Here is a 25,828-nt window from a genome sequence, read left to right on the forward strand (position 1 = left end):
TCCTGTTTATTTGTTTGTTTTTTTAATGAGCCACAGGAGGTCTGAGGAGGAAAGGAAAAGTTTTAGATGAGGGTATTATGATGAGTGGACTAGGTACTTAATTAGGAAGGTGTGAAAGGATTGCCTTGCAGCAGTGAGGGGCCTAGTTGAGGTATAGAGTAGACCCGGAGTAAAAAAAGACTCATGTTAAAATGTTGTCTCATACAGTTTAATAGTTATATGGTCCTGGGCAAGTTACTTTATCTCTCTCTCTCTGTGTCAGTTTTCTTATATGCTAAATGGGGATTAGCTATCTTGCAAGATTGTTATGAGGAGTAAATGAGATAATATTTGTAAAGTTCTTTGCATACTTTAAAGCATCTATATAAAGCCAGCTACAAAGAGAAGATGATCATCACAGCTATGAAAACAACTTTGGGTTGTTCAACTTTTCATGGTTGTTTTGAACTTATGTTTTTTAAAATCTTAGTTTTTAAAAATTTTCATGGTGCAGCTACACGGCACAGTGGATAAAGCTACCGGCCCTGGATTCAGAAGGTCCTGAGTTCAAATCCACCTCAGACACTTGACACTTACTAGCTGTGTGACCCTGGGCCAAGTCACTTAACCCTCATTGCCCTGCCTCTCCCCCCCCCCCCCCCCCAAATTCTCATGTGCCTTAGCCCAGTTCATTCAGTTTTTGACCTAATGAGGACTAAGGAAAATAATCTGAATTAGTTACTCCAGGAAATTGTTCTTCTCTTCTGCTTCATCATCGCTTGCACAGTCATATTCTTCATATAAACTTTAGTGTCCCTTTTTAAATCTCACATACTATTCAGTTTCATATTATAGTACTTTTCATTCTCACTATGGATATTGTTATCCTCATTTTGCTCCCTTCACTGCATCAATTAAAGCAGATTCCAGTGTTAGCACAAATTCTTCATTTCCATGTGTCTAATGGCATAGGTATGTTCTATTACATTTGTAGACCACAATTCTTTTAACCATTCATCAGTGGTTATACACCTATATAACAAAAATTAGTAATGAATAATTTGGTTTATTTTGATGGTTTTCCTTTCTGTCACTGACTTTCTTGTGCTATATGTACACCAAGTATGAGGTGTCTAGTTGAAAGATCATGAGCATTTCTATATCGTTTTCATTCTCAGTGGGATTCATACTTTCTAGAAAGTACCAATTTTTAATTGTAACAGTAATGTATTAGCATAGTACTTGTCTTCTAATTCGTTGTACTTTTTTTCCTTTCAAAATCTGCAATCACAAGATGATGTTAATCCTTTTAACTTCTATTTTCACAAGAGGAATTGATATTAAACTTTTTAATTAGTTAAGTGAACCCATAATAAAACCATAAAAAAGAGATGATTTAAAAGTAAGTTTTAGACTATGACATTAAGAGTTGACCCAATCAACAGTAAGATATATTGAATACTTATTTTTACCTGACAGTGTGCTAGACATTGAGTAATGTGGGAAGTTTGAGCCATTTAAATCACTGATGATAGTTAAGCCTGTTAAGAATGTATAAACACTATGTCATAATACAATTTAGTGATGCTATTTTTCCCATATGCCAATTGTTATCTATAGCAAGAAGATCTATCACAGTCCTCAATATAAATACTGATTTGAATAATTTTCTTTTCCTTCAGGTTGGGCCAACAGCTACACAAGCTATGCAAGAATTTCTTACAAGGTTACAAGTGCATCTTTCTTCAACATGTCCTCAGATATTTAGTGAATTTTTGCTAAAGCTAGTTCATATACTTTCAACAGAGAGGTAAAGCATGAATTTTCAAAGAATAATTTTGGTAGTTGATGACATTTTCCATTAAAATTGGTCATACATAATTCTTTCTATCACACATAATGATAGCTAAGATTTATAAAATACTTAACCTGTTACCACATTTTAAATCTGTACTGGGAATTTGAATTAGTCTTAGAGACTTAGTCCAAAGCTTTTTAAACTATGGAGTTGTGTAACAAAATGTGGGGGTCAAAAAAACTCGGTAGTAAATATTTGATTTGTATACCTATTTTATATATTTAAATACCCAGGGTTGTGTAAAAATTTCTCAGGCAAAAATGGGTAGCCAGTATCAAAAGTTTAAGAAGCCCTGATTTAGGCCAACCTCCCTTGTTTTTTCAAATTTTGGTCCAGGGAACTAAAATGAGGCAACTAAGTTTTCAGTTTAGGAAATGGTAGAGCTAAGATTTAAATTCACCGACAAGAACTGCAAATCTCATTGTTATTGCAGTGCACCATTCTTTTTTTCATGTCACTTTGTCCATTTTCTCTTATCCAGTAGGTTTTATTATTGTAGGTGCTTAATAAAATTTGCTCTGTAAAATAATATATATTTCTTTAGTTTTACTCATTGTTCCCTGTATTTAATATGTGTTTAATAACTACTGTTTGGTTTAATTTATTTTGTTGTATCATGTAATAAGCATTAGTATAGGTAGCTCCTAGGGTGCAAAAAGATTTCAAAATAGTATTAGACTGTTATCCCTTTCTAAAAGGAACTTATGTTTTATTTTACAAAAATACATACTGTTCTCACCATGTTGATGAAGGTCTTTATGTCCATCTTGTGAGGATCAACTGAAGGAACTGTACATTTTTTCCCTGGAAGACTAGACAAGATTCTTCTTAATTGAGCCTAGAAGGCAGAACAAGAAACAATATTTAAAAATGCCAAGAGACAAATAGTGGCTTGATATCCGGGCTAGAAATTACTGTAAATCAGAGCAAGTCAAAAGGGGAATGGGCTCATTTGGAATAGTCCATCTTCCTTCACCCTATACTTAATAAGCAAAGGCTTTATGAATGCTTGTTATTTTTTTGTGTAGAGGAGGTATACCTACATATTGGACTATGTAGCCAGTGAGGTTTCTTTCTGCTTTAACATACTTTGATTTTGATACTTAAAAAAGCTAAATTTTAAAGACATGTTGAAGCTGGAGTATAGTTTTCATTTTCAGTGCAACTTGGTGCTTTTTCCTCCTTAGATAACTGCCTTTCCCAAGGCTTTCTTTTCTCTTTCTCTTTTATACTACAATTTAGTAATTATAAAGGAAAATCTTTCTTCTAGGTTGGCTAAAATATAATTTTAAAATAAAAAGAAAGGAGCAAATAAAAGAGAGCCTTCTAATGAATTTTAAAGTTCTAGCCTGCAACTTAAGCCAAATACCAAGTTAAAAAAAAAAAAAAGAGTTGCTTGAAGCATTGTTTTGCTTTCTTGTGCTCATTTTTAAGCTATTTCCAAATTTTCCCTTGGGGCAGCTAGGTGGTGCAGTGGATAGAGCACCAGCCTTGGATTCAGGAGTACCTGAGTTCAAATCCGGCCTCAGATACTTAACACTTACTAGCTATGTGACCCTGGGCAAGTCTCTTAACCCTAATTGCCTCACTTAAAAATTTTTTTTTTAATTATCTCTTTAGAAATGATTGATCAGTGTGCATGCTTAAATCACTTTTTTTTTAATTGCAGGGGTGCTTTTCAGACAGGCCAAGGGCCTCTGGATGCGCAAGTGAAGCTCTTAGAATTCACACTAGGACCAAAATTTTGAAGTCGTTTCGTCAGCATTATTTCTGCAGTTATTGAATCCATCACATTTCTAGTACATCATTATATCACTTGCTCTGATAAAGTGGTGTCTCGGAGTGGATCAGACAGTTCAGTAGGTGCTCGTGCATGTTTCGGAGGACTCTTTGCCAACATAATTCGTCCAGGTGATGCCAAAGCTGTATGTGGAGAAATGACAAGGGATCAGCTTATGTTTGATTTATTAAAACTGGTCAATATTCTGGTACAGTTACCCCTTTCAACTAATAGAGAATACAGTGCTCGAGCTCCAGTGGCTACTAGTACTACAGACAGTGTTTCAGATGAAGAAAAAGTCTCGGGAGGCAAGGATGGCAATGGAAGCAGTTCCAGTAACCAAGGTTCCACAGCCTATGTGGCTGACTTAGTGTTGGCCAATCAACAAATTATGAGCCAGATTTTGTCTGCTTTGGGCCAGTGTAATAGCAGTGCAATGGCAATGATAATTGGTATGTATTTTTTTTTATTTCTTGGCCATTGTTTTTACTAATAAAACTAGAAGCATGTTCTTTAGACAGTAGAAAACGTTTCACTACTTTCAGTACATCATTTTTAACAGAAGTGGTGTATGTTAAAATATCAAAATTGATTATGAATTATTTGTTATTAGGATTATACATAACTGAGAATGTTGAGAATTATTATTTTATATTTAAAATTCCTTTGAAAAATAATCTAGGTATTGTGACTTGATTGACAAAATTTGCATCTTATTGCTTTGCACAGTAAATTTAAATAAACATTGACAGTAGGTTGCTGAAAAAATAAGCCTAGTATCAAGGTAACTATTTTTGTCAGTGAAGCTCTTCACCTTTCTTTTCTCTGATACAAATAGTTAATTTATGGGACATAAGTTAATCCTGTATTGGGAACCTGTTAGTATCTTTATATAAGCTATTTGCAAAATTAATGCCCACTATTTTATATAAAATTTTCTTCTGGTTATTTGTATATTTTATTAGGATAGAAAATCAAAATTCTAGCTTTCTTACAATTTAATCTCTTAAATATTTTTTTAAAAGTAAACCAGATTTACTAACAAAAACTTTTTTATGATCCATGTTTGCCTTTTTACCAGAATTGTCACAAGTTTCTAAGTACTATTCAAGATGAAATGTCTTTTAAAATATAGCTCATGTTCTGATCTTATTCTTAAATAAGATGCTGGGCATTTGAATGATTTGATAGCTTTTCTAAGATTGTGTTCTTGGATGTACCACTTTTACTTCTGTCAGGTAGTAAGGGCTTACTTTGTTATACTTCTTTTTATGTTGTAATCAACCCTGCAGTTGAGGGTGTTGGTTTTTGTTGTTGTTTAGCTTATGATTACATGACAAAATCAGTCAATATATACAAAGAACTAGTAAATGTACACTGAAAACAAAATACTCTTAGTTCCAAGGTCAGTGTTATGGTCTTAATTCTATGTATGCAGTCACCTACATGTAGTAACCAATAAATGCTTGCTGCCTTCACTTAATTGCCTGTTCCTCCAAACTTTCACTAAGATAATTTTTCCCCTTCCAGTATTTTTTAGTTTTTTATTAGGTGATGTTACTCATAATCTTTTTCATCCTCAGTTATTCTGATGTTTTGTAGGTGAGCTCATATTACAAACCAATATTGCCTATGCCTGCAAAAAAGATTAAGCGATTACCTATTGAAGCAATTTCTGGAGTCCTTTGTCTTGTAGAAATTCCATCCAAAAAAGAAAAAATGTAACATCTCTCTTAACCAGAGAAGTTCTATTGAGTTGACTGATACTCATAGAGATTACATGACTTTCTCAGGGTCCCACAAGCTAGTAAGTGCCAGAAGGATAATTTAAACCCAATCCCAGCAATCTCTCTATTATGCTGTATTACCTTTATGGTGATTTCTGTTCAGAGGAGTGGAGAAAATGATGATTGGATTCAATTTCTTTACTTTTATTCAGTTACCATTTTCCACAATCAATAGTTTACTTAACCATATTCAGTTAGAGCTCTTGCAGTTGCATGAAATGTTTCTTTTCTTTATCCACTAAGTCTTTTTTTCCAAACAGTTTGATTTAAGTACAGACATCATTCTGAATGGATTTCTTCATTGTTAATAAGTTACTAATTTTATACTAAGATATAATCCATTTTATTATTGTGTTGGAATTAGCCAGTCAGAATTTCATCATTTTTCAGTGGTATTTCCGTTTATAGTCCTTCGTTTTCTTTTTGTCCAAAAACAACTGCCAACTAAATAGACAGATAAACACACACAGACACATTTGTGGAGAGATAAAGATACCTGTTGCTTTCATTTTTCATTAAAAATCTTGGAATAAGATGCTTTTTTTTCCCTCATGAATTACACCCCCTTCTCTTGTGAAGATTGCTTTTGGAAGCTTTGTGTTGAATGGATTGGAGAAGGTAGAGAATAAAAACAGAAAGATCAACTTAGAAACTAGCACAATAGTCCCTGATATAAAGTCTAAAATAGAACAATGACAATAAGAATGGTGAAAAGGGTGCAGATGTTGAGAGAATGAGAATATGTAGATAGATTTTGATAAGAATCATTAAGATAAGACATGAAATTGTGGGAGTCAGGAAAAGTTGAATCAAAGATGTCAGGAAGGGTAGTGATGCCCTTTCCACCCTTACTTTCCAAACTGAAATATGTTTGAAAGAATGCTCAGTTCAAACAGAAAAGATGATAAGTTCTATTTTGGACATTTTGAACATACAATTTTTGATAGAAATATCCTTTTAATTGTTGGTTATGTGGACCTAATATTTAGAAAGAGGATAGGGCTATAGAGAGACAAGTATATACTTGTCAATACTCTGTCAATGTTGGAAGCATTTATATAGAGTTGATAACTGTACCCATGAGAGCAAGTCACCATCCAGGGAGTGAATGTACAGAATTGTATACCAGAATTCTATAGTACAGAATTCAAACAGCAGCTCAAGACAGAACCTTGAGGGAAACCTATGTTTAGGAAACTGGAGATGGGATGTGAACCCCCCAGAGGGTACTGAAAGAAATAATATAAGAGAACTAAGATTTTAAAATCATTAACAATAGATTGCCATTTTACTCTATTGATTCACATATGTGTCAGGAAATTTAAATATTTAGTGAGTTTGATGGATGTTGTGTGTATATGCATCCGTGTCCATGGCTCTCTAGGGAATCACCATTTAATACTACATTATTATTATTTTTTAAAGGTGGTAATAGAATCCCCACTGTTTTCTCTTTAACATTTTCTTTAATATGGAGTGTTCCTTCTTCAACACTTAAAGGCGAAGAATATCAGATCTCTCACAAACCTCTTCTTTGTTGCTGTCATGTTATTTCCTTCCCTCAATTCACATGCCTTTTATTTTGGATCCCTTTTGGGTCATGTCAGAATAGACATTTAGAAGTGACAGAAAGGTATATGCAACTCAGCTTCGATTTGACTAGAACTCCTCTGTACAGCATGATACAGTGTTCAATCTAGCTCCATTTAAAGATCTTTTGATAGCTAGAAAATGACTAACATCCATCCAACCCCACAACCCCCAGGCCAAGAAACTATTTTTACTTTTTTTTGATGGCTGTTATTGTTAGAATTTTTGTTTCTTTTTCTTTTCTTTTTTTTCCTTTTTCTTTCTTCTTTTTTTTTTTTTTTGGCAGCTCAATGAGGGTTAAGTGACTTGCTCAAGGTCACACAACTAGTAAACTGTCAAGTGTCTGAGGCCGGATTTGAACTTACGTCCTCCTGAATCCAGGGCCGGTGCATTTGTCTATTGTGTCACCTAGCTGTCCCAATTTTATTACTTTTAATCTAATAATTTGTTTCCTACAATTTTACCCAGTGCTTCCATCTTGTCCATAGGGTCAAGATCAAGTGGCTTCCCTCTCCTATATGATAGCCTTCCCATTCTTATAGGACCATATCCCTCTGAAGCTTTATATTGGCTAGACTGTCCCCCAATGCTTATCTTAGTATATATCTAGTTTAACAACTGTATAATATAGACCTGGTAGAAACCTTTGAGCTCATATAGTCACTGTCTTCATTATATAAATGAGAAAACTGAGACTGATTGTAGTCGTGACTTGCCTAGACTAAAAAATAAGCAGTGATAGAAACTATGATTTGAATCTAGGTCTTCTGACTTGAAGTCCTGGGATCTTTCCACAATACTGTATTGGCAGGATATGCTTCATCTTATCACTATCCTTCCTAAAATGCTCATAGAAATGAAGATAATACTAGTCAAGAATGTTGTATAATTGTTACTTGTATTATCCTGGGTAGCATGCCTTTATATTACACAACCTTTCATCTTAACTTCTTTGGTTGTTGTTATGTGGTAGATTTTTTATCTCCCCATGTCCCACCAGTTAAGGCAGTTTTGGGACTTTTTTTTTTCCAGAGCAATGAGGGTTAAGTGACTTGTCCAGGGTCACAGAGCTAGTACGTGTCAAGTGTCTGAAACCGAATTTGAATTCAGGTCCTCCTGAATCCAGGGCCGGTGCTTTATCCACTGTGCCACCTAGCTGCCCTTTGTGGTAGATTTGTATTGAACTTTTAAACAAATCCACAGAGCTTTTTAACCTTGATTGTTGTCAAACCACGTCTTGCCCATCACATACTTGTGCTTGATGATTATTAGCTTTGTGCCATCATTTGTCAAGATCGTAGTAATTTGATTCTCAGCTTACATATTAGTTTCTTTAAGTCCTTGATAAACTTGAGGAGCACTGCATGACCAAGGACAAATATCAGGAGTACTCTACTGATAAAAACTTCTTTCTAGTTTGAAGTACTAATTATAGCATTTATTTAGCAGTTTAAAATTTGCAATGTGTTTTACAAATTATTATTTGATCTTTATAACAGCTCGGGAAGGTAGGTGATATTACCCCTCATTTTACAGATGAGGAACTGAGGCAGTACAGGTTAAGTCCAGGTTACACAGCTAGATTTAACTCGGGGTTTCCTGACTTAGGTCAAGTGTTTTATTTACTGTACCCCCTAATTGTCAGCAAAAATTAAGTCTTTATAAGTTTGATAAATAGTGGTAGCTTTATCATGTGTATAAATGACCATGTCTGTGACCCTCTTTAGGAGAATTTATATTCACTCATCATTACTATTCAGTCTGGTTATCTAGCCAGTTTCAAGTATTCTACTTTTGTAATTAGACTTCATCTTTCACTATTCACCTGACGTTTTCAAAGGACTATTTATTATTAAAAATCCACCATATACCTTCAGTATTGATATAGGAAAATGCTATTTGTCATGGCTACTTGGAAATTGTAATTTGTGTTTTAATATGTTTGTTATTATCTTTTAAGATGATTATATCTTTTTGATGCAAACTCTGTTTTTGTTGTTGGATATTTTTTTTTTTTTTGGTACTAGGTGCAAGTGGCTTACACCTCACCAAACATGAAAATTTTCATGGTGGATTAGATGCAATATCAGTTGGGGATGGCTTATTCACCATACTCACTACTCTGAGCAAAAAAGCTACTACAGTACAGGTCATGTTGCAACCAATTCTTACATATATGGCTTGTGGCTATATGGGAAGACAAGTAAGTCATTCTTAAAAACATTGCAGTGGTGTTCTTGGTTTCTGTTAAATCTCACATTGCTACAGTGATAGGGAAATATTTTGTTACATGCATAGGTTCTGATTTAGGGATAAGTATGAATGAGTTAAAAAATTTTACATTACCAAGTCCTCTTTATCTGATATCAGAATGTGTTCCAAATCTGAATGATAAATATTACATCTTTATTCACAGTCCATAATGAGGGTTAAATGTCCAGTTTTTTAAAGGTGTAACAACTCTGATGCATTTTCAGTTCTAAAAGAAAAAAATTCAAAACTTTCTCAAATAAGCAACTTTTAAGTATCTATAATTTATTACTGTGTTCTATATCTTACTTTTTATTGAACTGTTGTATATTCTTATGGATTTATGTCTTTAAGATAAATTTACATTCAGAAACAAATCGTCTGTTTTGAGTTTTATTTGAACTTGGTGTGATTATTTTAACAAATATTGTAGGTAGTAAAAATAATTAAAATGGAGATTCTAGGGAACATTTAAACAAACTTACTTGGATCATTGCAAATCAATTTTACCTTATAAAACTATTGACTCAAGATGGGTAGAGGTTTACTGTGGAAATTATTTAGCTTATGCAGCTTTTGCATTCCTTTTTTATGCGCACTAGTATTGAAAAACATTAAACTGGAACACAGTGAAACAAAAAATATTGTTTTTGAAAAATAATGAGATATCCTAAATCCGTAGATTTATAATTGTCCTAATACAACTTTTTGAAATTAGATAATTTTCCATTTTATACTTTGTAATTATAAAGTTCTTTATATTCGTTTCAGGGCTCTCTTGCTACTTGCCAGTTATCTGAACCACTATTGTGGTTCATTTTGAGAGTCCTGGATACCAGTGAAGCCTTAAAAGCATTTCATGACATGGGTAAGAGGAAAATCTCTCCTGTTGTTAAAACTATATTTAAGTGATTGTTAAGAGATTTACTCATAAGATTTTTATTTTTTTATCAGATATAATTATCTTGATCACTGCTGACTATTAATTTTTAATGTAAAGTTATCTTTGGATCATTTTATTTAATTAGCTGTCTTTTTTAATTTAGGAGGTGTTCAGCTTATTTGCAACAACATGGTCACCAGTACCAGAGCTATTGTAAATACAGCAAGAAGCATGGTGTCAACAATTATGAAATTTCTTGATTCTGGGCCCAGTAAGGCCACTGACAGTAGTTTGAAAGCAAGAGTACTAGCTTCTGAACCTGATAACGCAGAAGGGATCCACAACTTTGCACCTTTGGGTAAGAGAGTCTGTACTTTCCAAAGCTTTGTATATTTGTGTGTATGTGCTAAGTTTGTTTTGTATACTTTTTTAATGGTTGCTTTGAATGCTTACATGATATTAATGACCCCATTTATGTTTTGTCAACAATCCACTTTTGTTACAAGTTATTAACAATGAAAATTGAAATGAAACAATATGAGCTTCAATAAAAAAGCCACAGTTTGTGAATATGAGGCATATTTTGATTTTTTAACTGTGGTATGTTGGAAATTGCACTAGCTTAAGAGTAAGGAGACTTGAACTGTAGTGCTGCCTCTAATGCCAGCACTAATGGTGGCACTAATGATCTTGGGCAAATCACTCATATCTTTTATACTATTTCTTGATTTATAAAATGAACAGTTCACATTTGATTAGATGACCTTTAAGCTTCTTTTTCATTCTGTATTATCTGATTTGTCTCTTTATCTCTTGATTTTCCATAGAACTAGTTTCTTGATACTGAAATTATATGGTGCTAGAATTTTTCCACATTTTAGTAGCTTACTTAATTTAATTATAGAAAGGTAGTTTCAAATCATTTAACTTAGTTAACTTTAGAAGTAAATAATTTGATTTTTAACTTTTTTGGCACAAAGGCTTTTTTCGTTGTCTATCTAAAATTATGTTTTTAACACTAATAATTTTATATCATAGGCTGATCTGACTGTGAATTTGTTAATCATTAGCTCAAATATTGGAAATGCATTCAGGAAGACCTGAGTTCAAAATTAGACCTCAGACAATTATTAGATGTATCACCCTGAGCAGATCACTTAACCACTTTCTGCCTTAGCTTCCTCATATGAAACTAAGGCTAATAGTTGCACTCATCTCCTGGGATTATTGCAAGGATCAGTTAGTAAACATGAATTAAGCAATTACTATGTGCCTAGTATTGTGCTAAATGCTGGGGATACAAAGGCTAATGGGACACTGTATGTAAACAACTCTACAAACTATGATCAATTGGAAATAATCGATAGAGGGAAGGCACTAGAATAAGGGGACTAGGAGTGCTTCCTCTAGAAGGTAGGTAGGATTTTATCTGGGGCTTGCAGAAAGAAAGGGAAGCCACGAGGTGGCGATGAGGAGGGAGAACATTCCAGGCTTGAGGGCACAGCCATTTTAGATGGGGTATTTTGGTTGAGGAACACAAACAAGGTCAGTGTCACTAGATCATACAGAATGTGGAAATGTGGAAGGATTGTGAGGTATAAGGCTGGAAATGTTTGTGGGGTGAATTAAATTAATATATAAAACTGCTTTGTAAACCTTAGAAGTGCTATATAATGTGCTATGTATTAAATGATGATCTTTACATAGTATGCAATATTGGGACATTCTCAAGTAGATATATGATGAAATGTTCTTTATAATTCATTTATTTTAATGGCTCATAATAGAAGTTATGATTTTACTTTTTACAAAAAATTTCTTTTCTAGGGACTATTACGTCTAGTAGCCCTACTGCCCAGCCTGCAGAAGTGTTGCTTCAGGCTACTCCACCTCATAGAAGAGCTCGCTCTGCTGCATGGTCTTACATATTTTTGCCAGAGGAGGCCTGGTGTGACCTGACCATCCACCTTCCAGCTGCTGTCCTTATAAAAGAGATACACATCCAACCCCACCTTGCATCTCTTGCAAGTGAGTAGATTTGGGGAAACATAGAGAGGATAATATATCTTGCTTTGGAAAAAATGTTTTATAATAGCCTATGTAATTAAAATAGTCCAGCACAAATTTTGATTGGCAATAAGACTGCCAAATGATTTAAAGTATTGGATGGGAGGTTTGATCATGAATTGTGTAATTAAAAAGATAAAATGAAAATTATACCTTCCTTTCGTTCATTTTAAAAACTCTGTCCATATAGGGAAATGTGCGTAGGTAAGATTAAGTGCCATTTGTGCACAGAAAAAAACCCAAACTTTTCAATTCATTAAATATTAAGTATCTACAAGGTATGGATCACTTTAACATGATATAAAGTAAAACGACTGTAGATACTTAGGAATTATATGACAGTAAAAGTCATTAACTTCTCAGTCTCCATTTCCTCATTGTTAAAATGAGCATAATAATAGCACTTGCCTCATAGGGTTATGGTAAGGATCTGTAGAGATAACATATTTAATATGCTTTGTTAACCTTAAAATGCTATACAAATTAATAGCTATCTAGGTAAACTATAGCTAGATTATTATTATTATTATTATTATTATTATTATTATTATTATTATTATTATATTAGTTATAGCTAAAATAATAGACATTATTTTGTCTGTTTTATATACATATATATCTTTACATGTTATATGTCTATATAGATATTTGTAATTATATATAGCAGTATTTAAACACTTTCAGACTTTACCTCTTTTTATTATTTATTGGGGGGGGAGGGGCAATGAAGATTAAGTGACTTGGCCAGGGTCACACAGCTAGTAACTGTCAAGTGTCTGAAGCTGGATTTGAACTCAGGTACTCCTGAATCTAAGGCCAGTGCTTTATCCACTGTGCCACCTAGTTGCCCCCTCTTCTTAATATTTTAAAGATAAAAAAAAGCTTATAACAATTCACAAATAAGCTTTACTCTTCCTTAGAGACTATTAGTCTCTTTAATGCTTTGCTTTTAGAAAAGAATGAAAGCAAGAATGTTTTGAAACATCATTGAACAATAATTGCTTGTGACTACTGCCTTCAACAGTAGATTTTAGTTTTGACAAATTGAATACATAGGATAGTTAAATTTCTTTGAGATACAGTTTGTATTGCTGAGTGTATTAATAAATAGATTCTTTGTCAGTTCCCCTGATGTTTCTTGTATTCAAATTGGAGGATTAAATAAACATAGATTAGTAACATTTATCTATTAATAGTCTTTAAAGTGAACATGTAGAATTCTTAGTTATGAGTTTATTATATCTTAGAATTGAGATCTGTGAAACGGTAATCAATTTCAATAGCAAAATGTGAATTAAGTAATAAATTTGCTTTATACATAGTGTAGAAATCAAGGTTAATTAAAAACGGATGTTTCTTTTGTGGTATAGAATAGTAACTTTTCAGTAACTATTACATGTTATTTCTTTTAATTATAGCTTGCCCTTCTTCAGTATCTGTTGAAGTGAGTGCAGATGGGGTTAATATGCTACCTTTATCTTCCCCTGTGGTTACCAGTGGTCTCACCTACATAAAAATCCAGCTTGTTAAGCCAGAAGTGGCCTCTGCTGTTTGTCTTAGACTACACCGCCCACGAGATGCCAGCACCTTGGGTCTTTCTCAGATTAAATTACTAGGCCTCACAGCATTTGGAAATACTTCATCAGCAACAGTTAACAATCCTTTTCTTCCATCTGAAGATCAGGTGTCTAAAACAAGGTATTTTTAAACATAATTTGAAGAAGACCTTTTTTTCTTACTTTACATCTACTTAGTAAATGATATACAGAAATGAATTTATTTATTTGTTTGTTTTGGAGGGGTAGTGAGGGTTAAGTGACTTGCCCAGGGTCACACAGCTAGTAAGTGTCAAGTGTCTGAAGCCGGATTTGAACTCAGGTCCTCCTGAATCCAGGGCTGGTGCTTTATCCACTGTGCCACCTAGCTGCCTCGGGTTTACATAAATTTTAGTGGAATTTTTTTTCTTAATTCTGTATTTAAAACCTTGTATATTATCACTTAGACAATGTGAGGTATATTTTTTAATACTTGTCATTCTAGCATTTTTGTTTTTTATTTTTCAGTATTGGTTGGTTACGGTTATTACATCACTGCCTTACTCACATAAGTGATCTGGAAGGAATGATGGCAAGTGCTGCTGCACCCACTGCTAATCTTCTCCAGACATGTGCGGCCTTACTGATGTCACCATACTGTGGTATGCATTCACCTAACATTGAAGCTGTGCTTGTTAAAATAGGCCTGCAGTCCACTAAAATTGGATTAAAGCTGATAGAATTATTCTTCTAAAAAATTGTGCATCATCAGCAGTGATCCTACAGGTGAGAATTTTGCTTTATCCATTTTTTCTCGTGATAAATTGAAAATGATAGATTGTTGACCTCCTTTCTAATTATCAACCTCTGTCATAGCTTCCCTATATAATTAAAAGTATCTACAATTAAAGAAAAAGCACGAAAAATTACAATTCATTTCAAGTAGCAAAATATGTGTGTATGTGTGTATTCATTTTTTCCCTAAATTTGCTTTTTAAAAAAATAAATTCTGAGATTGCATTTTTTCTATTCCTTTTTTTTTTCATGTGGTAAGATTTGAAGTAGCCCTTTACTATTTCGGAAACCTTAATGGTTTATCTTCTTGACTCTACAATAGACATTCTTTTACCAGCTTGGAACTACCCAAGAATCCTGTGGACAAAGAGACAGGGTAAAATAATTTAAATTTTTTATTTTCCATATAATAGAAAAACAATGTAGCATCATGGAAAGAAGATTGGCTGGAGAGTCAACAAAGTTCCACTTCACATATACTATTCCAGTGATCATGATCATATCTGTTTCCTTTTCTGAATATATTTTGATTTTTTTGCTTGCTACATATGGACCCTGACAAAAACATGAAATGTACCGATATTTTCTTATTTTCATTTATCTTTATTTGTAGACCTAGGATGAGGGAATGAATCTCAGGCAAGATTTATACCCTTCCCAAAATTGTATTTGATATCACCATAATCATTGTACATTGTGACTGAATGCAAGCTAAGGCTTTATCCTCCTGTTGGCTATATTCTGTTGATTAGTTAAATTATTAACAACTAATAGCAACTTTGGCCATTTTGGGAAATTAATATCACTGTTGCCATCTTATTCATCACCACTCTTTTCCCCACCCTTTTGTCTGCCATAGAAGAACTCATATGTATCACTTACCTTATCAAACGTTCTCTTCCTTGAACTGTGTTTTTCTGCCAGCTTGGACAACTTTCTACCCCATATTATACTGTGGACTTTCATAATATGTCTTTTGTTATCTTTGCTTCCTTTGCCTGCCCATCTATCTCTCCTCTTTGCTTGCTGGATTTTTGCCTATCCTATGAATCGAGCTTTTGAGTGTAGTGGATTATGTTATCCACATTTTCTATTTCCTTCCATGTCTGTGATAATGTTTTGCACATAGGTGTTTTTTTTTTTAAATTGTGTTTGACTCCATCCTCCCAGAAAGATGCATTTTATTAAGGGTCTTCTTTGTGCTAAGTAGTGGGCACACAAAGAAAAGAATCCAATAGTCTCTGCCAGTATTTATATTCTTCCTGAGTGTTGCAAAAGGGAACAAGGAGAAATATAATCAGTATTCAGGGTTCTTTTGCTGTCTTTGTTTGGTTTAGACCTATGATTTCATTCATATACAGAGTTCACTGATAGGAAATTCCCTCTACCAATTGAAATCTATAATTTTTTTTACAACTTCAAAGTCTTAGTTACCTTGGGCACTGAAGTTGTGTATGTTTCAGTAGTTGGGTTTTTTGGTACTCACATATTTCTGAATCCAAGGCCAGCCTTCTATCTCCTATACCATAATCTTTCTCAAATATAAAATATTTTCAAATTAATAAAAGGAAATTTTTCTAAGAGGGAACACCATCCACCAGAAGAGCCTAAAGAATCATTTTCTGCTCATTGGAAGTGACATTTTGCTTGAAGATAGAAGGATTCTATGGGTTCAGTGTAGTAAAGGAAAAGTAATTGAGAAAAAATGATGTGAAATCGTCCTGGAAAGATAGATGAGTGCATTTGTGAGTGTAATGTGACATACCAAACAGAGGAGTTTGTATTTTATCCTAGAAGTAGTAGGGAGCCACTGAATCTAAGGAGTATTGAGTCACTTCTCAAGCTGAGAAGTGACATGGGTCAGTTTTGTTTTTGTTTTTTGTGGGGCAATGGGGGTTAAGTGACTTGCCCAGGGTCACACAGCTAGTAAGTGTCAAGTGTCTGAAGCCGGATTTGAACTCAGGTACTCCTGAATCCAGGGCCAGTGCTTTATCCACTACGCCACCTAGCTGCCCCCGACATGGGTCAGTTTTATGAATTTGGTATTTTTGTGTAGGAGATCAAGAGGAAAACCAGAGAAACCAATTAGGAATCCTTTCTGGCAATGATCCCAGAAATGAGGTGGACAAGAAGCTAGGGTTGTATCCATGTGAATAGAGAAATATATAGTGAATATGAGAGATAGTATACTATCTATTAGATTATTGGGTTGGATAATATTAGAAGATTCAGTGGGGCACTGTAAGATATCTGATCTGAACGACTAGATGGAATATGATAACAAAAATATAAGATAAGTAATGTTAGCTATTCATTGAATCTATGCTGTCTACAAATGTTCTTTTCTCTAACAGTCCAGCTTTTACAGTCCCTGGGTCAACTTCTCTTCCTCTTATCATTGCCAATTCCCTTTGCAGTAACCTCTTTCACAAACTTTCCCATCCTGAGCAGCTTGTTTTAGAAAATATAATCTGGTTGAAGTCATTCGTTTGGCAGTAGACTTGAAGATGTTCATAGTATTTTGGTTACAAAAATTCATTTGGCAATATGGTGCAAATATTTTCACAAATTACTTACTCATCATTGTACAAGTTATATTGGAAAAATATGAAATATCAGGAATGGAAGTCATTCAGAAGCCATCTAGTCCCATCCATATCTGAATAAGAACCCCTTCTATGGCAAACCCAGGAAGGACTCTTCCAGTCTTTGCTTGAGGGCTTGCAGTGAGAGGGGACTGATGTTTCCAAAGGAACCTACTATACTCTTGGGTAGTTCTAATTGTACCAAAGTTGTTTTCACCCAGACCTAAATGTGCGTCGGCATCACAATGGGCCTTGGATATGGATATCAGTTTGTAATGCCATATTTTTGCCAAGGTAGTCATTATTGTGATTTTAACTATTATTGAGTAGAATGTGTTTATAATTTTGAGACCGTAGTTACTGAAAGCAATTTCAATTAAAATGGAATTTTTACATGTAATGCCTAAAAAAGTGCCTTTTAATTTGGTTAAGGAATGCTTGTCCCATTTTTTCCCACCCTTTAAATGTCTCATACAACATTTTGAAAAGAAAATCAATGAAAATATCTGTGCCACATAATTACTTGGATAATTCTACATGTCCACTAGTCAGCATGCATAAACATTTTAAATACAATTTTTTCATTACACAGTATGGACAGAATTTAAAATATAAGTTGGGCAAGTTTCCTTCCCTCATCGAGTTTATAGTCTTAATAACTCTCTCTGGTTCTTCCTTGAAGAATTCAGGCTTTGTTGAAGTGGGTCAGTGATTCTGCAAGAGTAGCAGCTGTGAAAAGAAGTGGAAGGATGAGCTATGGTTGTCCCAGCACATCAACAAGAGAGTATGGTCTCTTGATGCCATCTCCCTCTCATTTGCACTGCGTGGCAGCAATTTTATGGCATAGCTATGAACTAGCTTGTGGAATATGATTTACCAGCACTCCTGAACAGAGAGCTCTTTGAGTAAGTATAGTATATGACATCTTGTTTTCATAATTTTATGATATAGTTATTATTTTATTATTTCAATTCATATTCTATATTTAAATAGGGATGTATTAAATATATTTGATGGAATCAATTATAATCCTGAGGAGTACTAGTGTATCTTTAACTACCTTAATTTAATTATCTTATTTTAGGGGATAAATTATTATTATTTGTTGTTTCAGCTCTTTAAAAATCATAATGACTTATTGTAGATCAGTGCAAAATTTATGATATTTAAAGCAGATTTCTTTCATGTTAGAAAACATGCACAAATTAATTTTTCTAGACTTTTTAATGAGAAGTAATTATTCTGATAGGTAGGGGACATTCTGAATCAGTTTACAGCTAGTGCTGCAAAGGTTTTGAATTATTTCTATTTGGATCTTCATTATACCTCTGTTATCCTTTGTGTAGCTTTCTTTAATGGTGGTAAAAGCTGAGCTTTTTATGTATTTCTTGGGCTTAGTAAAGCTAAGCATTTCCTTTTGTTCTGCTACCTTTTTTAATTGTCTCAACAATTGTACCAACCAGTTTTAAATAGGTGTGGACCTATTGGATTGAAAGATGACAATAGAGGGGTGGCTAGGTGGCGCAGTGGATAAAGCACCGGCCCTGGATTCAGGAGTTCCTGAGTTCACTTGACACTTACTAGCTGTGTGACCTTGGGCAAGTCACCTAACCCCCATTGCCCTGCACCCCCCCCCAAAAGAAAGATGACAATAGAATCTACTGCTGACTAATGAATTGCATGTAGATATTAAAATGCTTTCATTTAACATTTTTGCTTTTCATGAAATTTTTAATTTTGTTTTTAAAATTTTGACATTTTGTTATAAAGATTTAGTAGGCATATCCTAGATATTGAATGATTGTCCAGCAAACTAATATGTCGATTTGGATGAAGAGAAAAGGTATAAATTTTATCTTTTTTTCTTTCTTGAAAACAATGTATAGTTTAAGTAAACTTAATGATCAATGTCATTTTCATTAGGTAAACTTCATTTTAAAAAAACCATATAACAGATTGTTTCAGAGTAGAAGTGTATGTCTTTTAAATAAAAAAATAACATTTACATACAATTTTGTTTGGCTTTTCCAGGTCACTTTTTAATTGGTCTATGTCTCTTCCTTGCAACATGGTTTTGAAGAAAGCTGTTGACAGTCTTCTTTGCTCAATGTGTCATATACACCCAAATTATTTTTCCTTGCTTATGGCCTGGATGGGAATTACTCCTCCTCCATTACAGTGTCACCATAGACTTTCCATGACTGATGATAGTAAAAAACAGGACCTCAGTTCATCTTTAACAGATGACTCAAAAAACGCACAAGCACCTCTTGCACTAACTGAGTCTCACCTGGCAACTCTTGCTGCATCCTCTCAATCTCCAGAGGCTATCAAACAATTATTAGACTCAGGATTACCCTCACTTCTTGTAAGGAGCCTGGCTAGTTTCTGTTTTAACCACATTTCTAGCTCTGATTGCACTTCTCCATCAGTGGATGTTACCCAAGACAAACTCAGGAGACACCACGTTCCACAGCACTTTAATAAGATGCCCATCACAGCAGACCTTGTTGCACCTGTTCTCAGGTTCTTGACAGAAGTTGGCGGTAGCCACATTATGAAAGACTGGCTTGGTGGTTCTGAAGTCAACCCTTTATGGACAGCTCTTCTGTTCTTACTATGTCATTCTGGTGCCACTTCAGGAGGACACAGTTCAGGAGTGCCACAAACTAGTTCAAGGTCTACTTTGCTCTCCTCAGCTTCTGCAACAGGATTAACCACCCAGCAACGGACTGCAATTGAGAATGCCACAGTGGCATTCTTTTTACAGTGCATTTCTTGTCACCCTAATAACCAGAGGCTAATGGCTCAGGTAAGAATGATGATGAATGTACAAGTAAATATTAAGCAATTTCAGTTGGCATTGCTGGGGTATAGGGTGGAAGTGATAGCACTTAGGATAGATCCAGAATTTCTTATAGGTGACTCTGGAGGTGAACTTTTAAAGAAGTAAGGATTCTAAGAGGCAGAACAGAGAACGGGGTACAGTTTAGGCATGTGAGACAACCTGTAGAAGGGCATAAAAGTAAAAGATGGAAAAATAGATGTTTATTGAGAAACTACTAGTATGACAGTGTGCTTGAAACATTAGTAAAAATGAAGGGGAATAACGTACAATCAGCCCCAAAAGAGATATGAGAACTAGACAGTAAAGCTGGATAGAAAGGCTAGTCCTAGAAACAATAGGAAAAAGAAAAGGAAAAAAAAAAACCCATAAAGGGGGCAGCTAGTGGGCGCAGTGGATAAAGCACTAACCCTGGATTCAGGAGATCCTGAGTTCAAACCTGGCCTTAGACACTTGACACTTACTAGCTGTGTGACCTTGGGCAAGTCACTTAACTCTCATTGCCCTACGGGGGGGGGGGGGGGGGGAAGAAACAAAAAAAAAGAAACAACAGGAACTTTTGGAACTTCTTGATCAGTTAAGTGACATCAACTGATCTGCCCTTTAGAAAGAAGAAATGGAAGAGGGAAGTGGCTTGAGCTAGGAGGCTATTGCAAATACAAGTGGAGGAGATGAGTTAGTTTGGAATTTGAACCATGGAATTAAGGTTTTAAAATATATATATTCACTCCATCACTCTTATTTGTCTACATCCTTTTGCTAATGAGTGTGTTTGTTTTATTGTGAAACTGTCATTTAGAGCAACTTGAACATTAGGAGAATTCTTCATCGAATTTGTAAGCATTTAAAATGAGCTCACATTACAAAATTTTGATCTAATAGTCCATAATTGTGAAGGCAGTTGCTTGTGATAATTGTCATGGCATGCGATTAATCTTTAAAAATATGTACTGGGGCAGCTAGGTGGTGCAGTGGATAAAGCACCGGCTCTGAATTTAAAAGGACCTGAGTTCAAATCTGGCCTCAGACACTTGAAACTTACTGTCTGTGTGACCCTGGGCAAGTCATTTAACCTTCATTGCCCCGCGGGGGGGTGCCATAACCCCCCCAATTATATAAACTACTTATTGTCTTATCCTATCTCCTTCTACCTTAGGGTTTTAAAAATTGCTAAGATTTATTTGTGGTATTGGAACTTGGCTGTTTAAATCTGTGCTTACACAAAGCATAACCTGGGACTTGAAAAATTTTGTTTTAAACAAATCCTTCATTGCCTTATTGCTATAATTGGATTATTTGCTTAGGTATTCGATGATTTAATTTCTTGCTTGTAGCTATTATATAATTTTTATTATGTGAATCACAGCATCATAGACTTAGAGCTGGAAGAAAAGGCCATTTAAGTATCTCATTTTAGAGATGAAAGCACTGAAACCCAAGTTCAGCGATTTGTTCAGTGTCACTGGTAGTAACAGCATAATTGGACTGAACCTAGGTCTTCTGACTCCAAATCTGGCATTCTCTGCATTCCCCCCATATGTCCTTCCTTAGTTCATCTCCATTTAATTATTGCAAAGCATTGAGTCTTTCTTTTATAACTTCTAAGAAAAACAAATCTAAGGATTTATTAAGTCACATTTAACAATTTTAAATGTCTTGCCTTTTCAGGTTCTTTGTGAACTTTTTCAATCATCCCCTCAACGAGGGAACCTTCCAACATCTGGAAAACATTTCAGGGTTTATAAGACGCCTCTTTTTGCAGTTGATGCTAGAAGATGAGAAAGTGACAATGTTTCTTCAGTCACCATGCCCAGTGAGTATATTGTGTTTGCCTGAATCATTTCCGTCATTAGAATTTGACTGAGTCAGAAGTATTTTTTTATTAAAACACTATATTCTGTCATCTCAGCTCTCATGACCTTTAGGGTTCCTTCCCAGATATACTGATTAAGAGATTTGCCAGCCTGTCTCCCTACTTCATAGGGAAGGACTACTTTTCCAATAACTCCTGATTTATACATATATGACTAGTAATTTAGTAATATATATCTTGATAACTAATTGTTACTACTTTTTTCCACTTTTTTGTACTTTTTGTCTGTGCTATACTGCTATTTGTCATTCTGGATTAAAAAAAATTTTTGGTTACAACTTGTTGAAGTATATGTCCTTTTCCATTTTGGATAATTTTAACACTAAAAAGACCAGTCAAGTTGATTGCCACAAAAATTTTACTTTTAAATTAACTTTCTCACCCTACTATCTCTATGTTTGTTGCTATATGGATTTTTAAAAAATATACTTCATTAGGGGGCGGCTAGATAGCACAGTGGATAAAGCACCAGCCCTGGATTCAGGAGGACCTGAGTTCAAATCCGGCCTCGGACACTTGACACTTACTAGCTGTGTGACCCTGGGCAAGTCACTTAACCCCCATTGTCCCGCAAAAAAACAAAAAACAAACAAACAAACAAATATACTTCATTAGCTGATGTAGATTGATCCTTTGAGGTACTCTTAAATTTCATTTCTTTTGATAGTTTAGTTTTTGGAATTTTAATTTTTTGCAATCATCTCAGAGTACAGGGGAAACCATATCCCAAGTAATTATAATAAAATAATGAAACAGGATCATTTGTCGTTTTATTTATACTTGTAATATATCTTATAATATGAATGTTGCTTATTAAATATAAACAGTATTTAGAATAATTTTTGTACTTTTAAAACTCATGAGCTTTGAAATTCTGTCTACAAAGCAGAATATAAGGCTCACTCTTTTGATTTTATTTTCAGCTATACAAAGGAAGAATAAATGCCACTAGCCATGTGATCCAGCATCCAATGTATGGAGCAGGGCACAAGTTTCGTACCCTTCATCTGCCTATTTCAACACCTTAGCAGAAGTTTCTTGATAGAGTATCAGGTTGGTCTGTCTTTGAGCGAATTTTCCTTAAATTTTCTGAAAATTTCCATCATGTTTGGCTTCAGGATAGAGGGAAATGGTCAGGGACTATTTATTTTGTTTTGTACTTACTAGCGTCTAGAATAGTGCACAACACAGAAGGTACTAAATAAATGCTTGCTGATTGTGTTATCTATAGCATTGGTATATCTTGAAACGCTGCATGGCATTTTAAATTTATATTATCCTAAACTGTACAGAAATACTGGGCACATTGGTTTTCAGAGAATAGTTGGACTAAATTGGCTTTGAGGTTCTGTACATTTTTCTTTGAATCTATAGTGAAAAGATAAATTTATTTAAGGTTCTGATCCCGTGATATCCATCTGCTTCTGAGCACATTAAAATTTTCCATTAAAAATTATTTCTATTCTTCTAAGTATTACTTTATGAGAAACGGTGGGGTAGAGTAGGTTTCAGAGTATGGAATTGGGGGCAGCAGTGGTGCAGTGGATAAAACACTGGTCCTGGATTCAGGAGGACCTGAGTTCAAAATTCAGCCTCTGACACTAGCTGTGTGACCCTGAGCAAGTCACTTAACCCTCAATGCCCTGCCCAAAAAACATAACCAAAAAAAAACCCCACCATAAATACAGAATATGGAACCACCTGGGTTAAGACTTCCCTAAATATTGTGTACAAGTATAGCTCCTTGTCAAGTCAGTTATCCTCTCAATGCTCCTAAGCAATGTTCTAAATGTTCTCAAAGTAGTAAAGCAGTTACCATTGAAAAAGTTCCTCATTGGGAACTTTCCTACATAGCTATTCAGTTCCATACAAGAATAGCCCCAAGTTATTTCTAATTTCCAGCTGCAAAAAGGGAATAATGAGTGCAGTGGATGAAACAGACAGGGAGGTAGTAAGTATCTATACAGTGCTGCTTCTGTGCCAGGCAGTTTGCTAAGTCCTGTAACAAACATTCATCTGATGCTCATAACCTTGCAAGGTAGGTATAATAATAATAATAATAATAATAATAATTATTATTATTATTATTATATTATTCCTCTTTTAGAGTTGAGGAAACTGAGACAAACAGATTAAGCATCTTTCTAAAGGTCAAACAACTAGTAAGTGTCTGGGACCAGATTTGATCTCGGGTCTTGATTCCAAGCCCTGCACTCTAATATCCATGCTACTAGCTGCCTCTAAGTGCATATGTAAAGAAATTATAGTGAAACGTTGTGATAGTTATTTGTTCAAATCAGTAGGGGGGCAGCTATGTGACACAGTGGATAGAAGCACTGGCCCTGAGTCAGGAGGACCTGAGTTCAAATTCACATCAGACACTTGACACTTACTAGCTGTGTAACCCTGGGCAAGTCACTTACCCAATTGCCTCACCAAAAAAAACCCCCCAAAAACCCAAACTCAAGTCGTAGTAGCAACTAGTAGAAAATAACATTTTTTTAAAAGAACATTACACAAAAAGTTGAGAACTATCTTTACATGTAACAGGAAAAAAATAAAATACTTTATTAATTTAAAAAAAGAAGAAACGACAATGGCATACAAAACAAAAATTATCAATAGAACTTTTCTTAAAGTAAAAACTACGTTTTGAGTACATTTGTTTGGTTTAAACAAGCTACACCTAATAGAAATCCAAAGTTTGCACATACAATTCTTTTCCTTTTTGTATATTGAAATGTTTGTGTTTTATCAAGTTCATAATAAAAATGACCATTTTAAAAGTGCAAAAAATAAGAACAGTACACAAATGTGAGTGTTACTATGTTCTAGCATTTACATAAGAATATTATAGAAATTTTAAATCATTGGAGTAAATATGGGAAAACATTCCTTGAATGGATTATGTAGCAAGTTGACAGTAGCATGTTATGTGCTTGCATAAATGGGTAATTTCTGCATACATTTAGTTACTCCAAAGAATACCAGAATGCTATTGATATAAGAGCAAAAATTAAGTAATTTGACTCAAAATAAATCGTTCCTCAGTTATAGCTTAATTTTTATAAATCTCTTGGTCTTTTGTGATTTTGCCTTGGTTGCAAAATTTTTCAATATGGTTTTTACAGGGTTATGAAATATCTGAATTGTTGCATGGAAAACATAAAGCATAAATCACCCAAAATTTCAGTAGCTCTTATTACTTTGGGTCCCAAAAGAACTCTCTAGAATGTAAGTTATAGGGAGGTTGTAGAGTTTACTACTTGGGAGTTCTCTTATCCATCAAAGTATAATGACAACTCTGGACAAAAAAGGAAAATGAAAAAAAATAATGGATATAATTACATGTCATTCATGTTAGAAAAATTGAAATTTATTGTATATTTAAACATATTTGAGAATTAATATAGTGTAATGCTATTCTTCATTATCTCTTACTTAGAACATAACACAAAAAACTTTGCCTTGTTAATGTAAAGGAAAAAGATTGTTATAAAATTTATAGTTGGGGAATCATAAAAGCAATCAGTGAAATCCATTTTAGTGAAGTGAGATAGCTTATAATCCTAAAGGTCAGTTTATTGAAACCCTTTTTCTAATTAAATATTGAGAGAATGTGGTAGAGTAGAAAAGGTGCTGCTCTTGAAATAAGAGGAACTGGTTTCTAATCCCAGCTTTTCCTTCTACTGCAACTGATTTAAACTCTCAGAGCCTAGGTTTTTATCTTTAAACCAGGACATGGTACTACATGACCATATGCACATAATTGTGATCAATTTGTAGTGTCCCCAGACTACTGCTTGCTGTTCATATTGCACAGATTTGGATTAGTGTTCCCATCTTAAGGCAGTGAAGATTGGGGCAAAAGGGAATGGACATGATCGTCAAAAGTGCATTTGTTAGCCTTGGTTTCTGCTTGACCTACTTTTTTCTTAGGAAATAGATAGCCAGTTATAATCAGTTTTACTTCTGAATCTTTAAAGAAGGTAGTTTGAAGA

The 25,828-nt window shown here is 34.3% G+C and overlaps 1 protein-coding gene across 1 annotated transcript in view; it reads left to right on the plus strand.

Annotated features, from left to right (window-relative positions):
• BIRC6 (baculoviral IAP repeat containing 6) overlaps positions 1–25,828 on the plus strand; it is a 304,070-nt gene that overhangs the window by 154,942 nt on the left and 123,300 nt on the right. Inside the window, 19 exon segments of the mRNA XM_043981000.1 lie at positions 1,662–1,789; positions 3,507–4,069; positions 9,022–9,197; positions 10,016–10,112; positions 10,291–10,485; positions 11,955–12,155; positions 13,613–13,892; positions 14,258–14,471; positions 14,474–14,498; positions 14,501–14,545; positions 14,795–14,832; positions 14,834–14,854; positions 14,856–14,897; positions 17,790–17,966; positions 17,968–18,014; positions 19,141–19,921; positions 21,623–21,679; positions 21,681–21,767; positions 22,751–22,880. Of these exon segments, the coding sequence (XP_043836935.1) occupies positions 1,662–1,789; positions 3,507–4,069; positions 9,022–9,197; positions 10,016–10,112; positions 10,291–10,485; positions 11,955–12,155; positions 13,613–13,892; positions 14,258–14,471; positions 14,474–14,498; positions 14,501–14,545; positions 14,795–14,832; positions 14,834–14,854; positions 14,856–14,897; positions 17,790–17,966; positions 17,968–18,014; positions 19,141–19,921; positions 21,623–21,679; positions 21,681–21,767; positions 22,751–22,880 (3,304 nt within the window).

This window comes from Dromiciops gliroides, chromosome 2 (assembly GCF_019393635.1).
Source record: "Dromiciops gliroides isolate mDroGli1 chromosome 2, mDroGli1.pri, whole genome shotgun sequence".
NCBI lineage: Eukaryota > Metazoa > Chordata > Mammalia > Microbiotheria > Microbiotheriidae > Dromiciops > Dromiciops gliroides.